The 5366-nt window shown below is 36.0% G+C and overlaps 1 protein-coding gene across 1 annotated transcript; it reads left to right on the top strand.

The window, feature by feature from the left end:
• Window positions 1–1324: 1324 nt before the first annotated feature.
• Window positions 1325–2714, top strand: LOC113300592. Its single transcript, XM_026549795.1, has 4 exons — window positions 1325–1442; window positions 1756–1872; window positions 1992–2113; window positions 2234–2714. Exons 2-4 carry the CDS (start codon window positions 1756–1758, stop codon window positions 2535–2537), a joined length of 543 nt encoding a protein of 180 aa, XP_026405580.1. The 5' UTR covers window positions 1325–1442; the 3' UTR covers window positions 2538–2714.
• The last annotated feature ends 2652 nt before the right edge of the window (window positions 2715–5366 follow it).

Here is a 5366-nt window from a genome sequence, read left to right on the forward strand (position 1 = left end):
AAATTCTTATAAGAACTTTCCTAGACAAAAAAGCAAAACCTAAAAGCATACTAAGAGACTCAGACATAGTCAGCAATTAGAGATCAAACAAGAGCAAGATCATCAGTTGCTTTCTTCAGTCCAGTCTTCAGAAAATCAAGGTTCTTTGTTGCCATGGCAAGTTGATCACGTACAACCGTAAAATCTTGAAGAACATTTTCAACCAAATCAGTTGATATTTGAATCAGTCTATTGTCTTCATGATCGCATGCATAGTAACAGGTTATGATGAGAGGATTCTTAAGAAACTCAATAACCTTGCCATCTTCAATTTCACCTCTCTTCTTGCATCCATTCATAGTACTCTCCATGAGATCACAAAAGGATTTCTTGAGGTTTCGGAACGTGCATATACATAATCAGTGAACCAATCTTATACATAACAAATATGTGATTTCCTTAAATAAAACCCTAGGGACACATAGTTCTTTTCAAACGGAGTCGGTATTGGAACCATACATCCGATCATGGACCTTGCACATGGCCGCTTGTGGCCGTGATTAAAAATATTCAGTACCAACGAGCCAATGGAGCCTAAAATTAAAAGTGTGGCATTTTCTTAAAATTCCCAATATTAAATCATTTTAAAATTTTGAAGGTGTTTAAATATATAATCTCAAAAGTTAAAAGCAAAAATAATTTAATTGACAAAAAGTATTTTATATATTTTTTTTTGCTTCCAGAAGTTATTCCGAAACTGTAGTCCTAAATTTTCTTCTGTATTGTCAAATTAATTAAGCCGAAAAATAACATCTAAAATGATATCCAAATCCTAGTTAGCAATCCGGACGTTACCGAAAAAATACATGTCGGCAAAAAAAGCGTGCAAACATCTGCACCAAAACGTTGTCAAAAACTTGTCCTCCCTTTAGATTGGAGCATCATAAAGGTCAACGTAAGAAAGTAAAATAACACCTTGTTTGTTTGGATTTGACTCGTCGTCTAACTCGTCTTGTGCTAACTCGTCAGATCTATTTTCTTATACTTCTATTTTTTTTATTCTAATTCAAGGTATGATTCGGCTCATACATATAATTCAAAGGGATTTGAATTAGGTATAACTCGGCCAAGATACTTTTTTACTACCTTACTAAGAAATTACTTTTAATATTCTGGAAGCAAAATAGGTAACTTTTTGTAAGGTAGAAGCAGTTCTGTTTCTGATATCCAAACACCAGAAATAATATTCAAATGCAATTGAGTCAGATCGCGACAAGTGAAATCAGATGAAAACCTATAAAGGCACCCATAAATAACAGTGGGCACAAAATTGGATTCGCGGACCAATAAATACATTAAGTCTTTGTTTGAAGTTCAGACGAGAGACAGAAGCAGCAGAGCGGACACAGTGTGCTACAAAGAGATTCGAGAAGAATAATATATACAAATCAGGAGGAGTCGAGGTAAATTTATCTAGCATCTTCTTATTTATGACCCCAATTTTGTGATTTTCAATTCTGGTTCTCCATGTTCGTTTTTAGTGGGTTTGATAAAACCCTTGATATCTGTTTGAATTATTGCCCTAGAGATTCTTTTACAACCTTTGAAAAACCAAACACGTGAATTGTAGAGAAATATTTTGGAATTTTTTGTCTATTGATTTGAAAAGAGATAATGGCAGCGATGTTGATGACCAATAGATGAAAAGCTTACTGAGATTATAATAATTGAGATGAAAAGCTTACTGAGATTATAATTGTTGCATTATACCAATAGATGATGATGGATAATGGCAGCGATGTCGTCGATGACAAATGGTGTGATGATTACTATACCGATGACGCATCTGAGTTTCACAGGCAGGAGAGGATTCGGCTTAACAAATTACATACAGTATCCTTACAACATAAAGATTTTTTTCCTTTTTGTGAAGCTCTTGATTTCATAGTGTATCATTGCAAAGAGGTATCTGTTGAGAATTCAAATTACATTGTCGTTCCTTATGAGTTTAGGTTGGCTATCATGAAGGTCTTTCAAAGGGGCAAGAAGCTGCTGTACAAGATGGTTTTACAAATGGATTCAAGGAATCTGTATCCGTTGGATATAACTGGGGTTTAGTTCGTGGTGTTTCTAGGTAAAGAATCAATCAACTCTTCATACTTTTTTTTATTATACCTGGAATTTCGAATTTTGATGTTTTAAAGATCGGAATAAACTGAATCCATGTTTTATTTTCTTCGTGGTGGACTTGAAGTGCATTGGCATGCCTTCCAGATGGTTTGAAGGAAAAGTTAGTTGAAAGCCTAGAAGCAAGAGAGAAGTTTCAGATGTTGTACACATCTATCAGTTCAGTTTCTGAAGAAGATGCTCTTGGTTTGTATCGTGATGAAATCTTGCGTAATCAATCAAAAGAATATCCTAAACCTGCAGAAGAGAACTCCACTTCAGAAACCTTGTCAAATCATATCTCAAGATGCAATCGTCTTCGTGGTTACTCGGAAGAGCTCAAGGTTCTTCTTCAATCTTCTGCAATCGAAGTGCATTCAGCAGTGGAATGAGACACGGTGAGGTAACTTCCTCATGTACAACTACAACTCCTGCTTTATAAAAATTGACAATGACTGAAACTCAGTTTTAACCATATAATGCTTTTTGTAAAAATTTCTGTCAATTGCTGTGCTAAATACTCTGTATCACAGTTTTGGGAAATGCAATATGGTTATGGTTAGATCAGATTTTAAGCTATTTGCTCCAGTCAACTTATTTAGATTTTAGAGCAGTCACATATTTCTTAGTTTTTCCTCTGCAGCAAACTGGCCACTGAAACAAAGCAGTTTCATTGCTTATTTGGGGTACTAGGATCACTCACTACAGCTAGGTCCTAATCTTACAGTTGTTCATTAATGGCACGGTTGATTTTTCCTGTAATTCGTGCTGATTGGTTGTTTGAATTGTCAATCAAACTTTGCTCGAATTTTTGGTTTATTGAAAAATTTGGGCTTCTAAATTATGTTCTACTGCATATGGGAATTTGATTAGGGTATTGTTCTGACGGGATTACAGACTTCTTACTGCTGAATATATACATGCATAGCATACCTAATATATATGCCTTGTCCACTGGGTGTAGTAGCCCGGGATTAAAGATACTATGATGATATCATTTTGAACTCACCTGCCTGCCAAATAGTAGGGATTTTTTAACCTTGCCAAATACTGGGTAACAGTATTGAGAAACCCTTGTTGCTTAACCTTGCCAGTTGCCACCTCATTTACCAGGTGGTAGGCTGTTTACATGGTTGATATCGGTTTCTTTTATTACTTTGGTGACATATAATCTGTTTCCTTTAATTCATTGTATGTTAAAAATTTGGGACTCTTAGGAAACTGAATCATTTTGCTATCTTCTGAAATCTTTTTTTCCGTTTCTGTCAGTTTTTAGCTGTTCCTGTTCCTAATCAACAGAGTTGGAGAAAGATGAAATGCTTGGATTTTTGAGATATATGTATCTTTAATTCAGAGATGCTCTTAGATTAGTTTCGAGTTTATAATCATCGATTTCTATTTTATAATATGTTCCACATGAGCGTTTAAACTGGAGTCATTCTCATTTGGCAAGTAAAAAAACACCGTCGTCCAGTCATAGAATAGAATAGGCGAAGTTTACTATTTGTTGAGGCCCAGCCATGTCCATGTAAGTTTTGAGAACCATGTAGGTTTGACGATGCAATTTAGATTATTTTCCAATTAATAATGTTTGATTTCAAAGCATTTGAACCATACTGGTTCATTCGTCAAGTGATATATGGAATTTCCCTAAATATTTAGGTTCTGGGTGGTTAACAACATCATTGCAGGATATTGATTTGTGAGGTTTCGTGTTTCCGTAGTTTCTTATCTTCTATTGCCTCACATGTGCTGAAATTAGATTTGTCAACTCACCTCTATTTCCATCTTTTGTTTCTTTCTCTCAAATGTTCATTAACATGAATTGAGAATGGGGCATTTGTAGGAGTCGATCATGGCTGATGGCTTGCTACTTAACTTAATATTGCGAAACTGTATTTTATTGCGGTCAGTCTGGGCAATTTTGTTAAGCTTCCAAGGAGTGGTAAATGTTGAACCTCTCTTTGAAGGCAGAGCCAATCAGGAGTGGTAAATGTAAGAAACAAGAAACTAATCTAGATACTGAAAAAGAACTCTTGGTCTTTTTGCTTTTCTCTCGCTATAACCAACTACACCACGACATCCTTCTCCTTGTAAATTTGACGGAAATTGAACAGCCAATGCCGGCACATCAGGTTTTCCAAACTCCTCCAGTAAAACAGTTGCACTTTGATGGACTCACAAGTGGTAAGGCAAAGCAGACAAGAAAATTCTAGTTCTCAGTGGATGAAAATATTGTAAAAGACTGGTGTGCTTTCAACCGGCCTCTAGTATAATTGGTATCTGCAGTTCCATTTCTCCATCTTGTTTTTTAACTGAAGAGCAAGACCCACTTTATCAGTTGTACAAAGCCCATGTATAAGAGTATTACATGTAACCTCAGTAGGATGAATACCTGTCTGAGTCATTTTACCAGACTGTTCGAGTGCAGAATAAATCTTTCCTTGTTCACACAACCCATTAATCAGTGTATTGAAAGTGATAACATTAGGATGATGGCCTCTCTTAAAAATCTCTCCAAGCAAACAAAACCCATGATTCACTTTGTCTAATTCACAGAAGTATTGTTAGGGTACCGACCCTAAACTCGTCATAAGCCCATGGATAGAACTCAACTCGAAAACCGGTTGACTAAATGATGGATCCCATTGACTTATAAACTACCAATTAAGTCCCATCTAACCAATGAGGGATCCCATTGACTTATAAACTACTAATTAAGTCCTATCTAAGTTATGGATCAAGCTGAAGAACGAAGAAGTTCACAACTGTCAATCAAGCAGTTCACCGCAGCATCAAGATATAAAGGCCAGAGTAGCATCTTTAATCAATTGCATCGAACACCTCTACCTCCAACAAAACTCGTGTGGGCACTATCGTGTCCAACAACAAAAATACAGCTTTTCTTGTGGAAAGCATTGACCGAAGGCCTTTTGACTTTCGACTGTAACATCCGCCCCCGATGCAACTCCGATTTGAAGACCGCTTTACCGCTCCAGTATCATGTTGTTGCTTATTCTTGGCTTACCATTCAAATTATGTTTGATGAATCTTGGGATATTATATATCCTCATGTAACAATATCTTAGTAGTTTAATAAATACATGCTTCAAAAAAAAAATCTAACCAATGTGGGACTAGGATCCCAACAAGCATTTGATCAAAATGGTGAATGTATAAATATCGGGTTGTACCCCAACCAAGCTCATCTTCTTATACAA

This window comes from Papaver somniferum, chromosome 7 (assembly GCF_003573695.1).
Source record: "Papaver somniferum cultivar HN1 chromosome 7, ASM357369v1, whole genome shotgun sequence".
Lineage (NCBI taxonomy): Eukaryota > Viridiplantae > Streptophyta > Magnoliopsida > Ranunculales > Papaveraceae > Papaver > Papaver somniferum.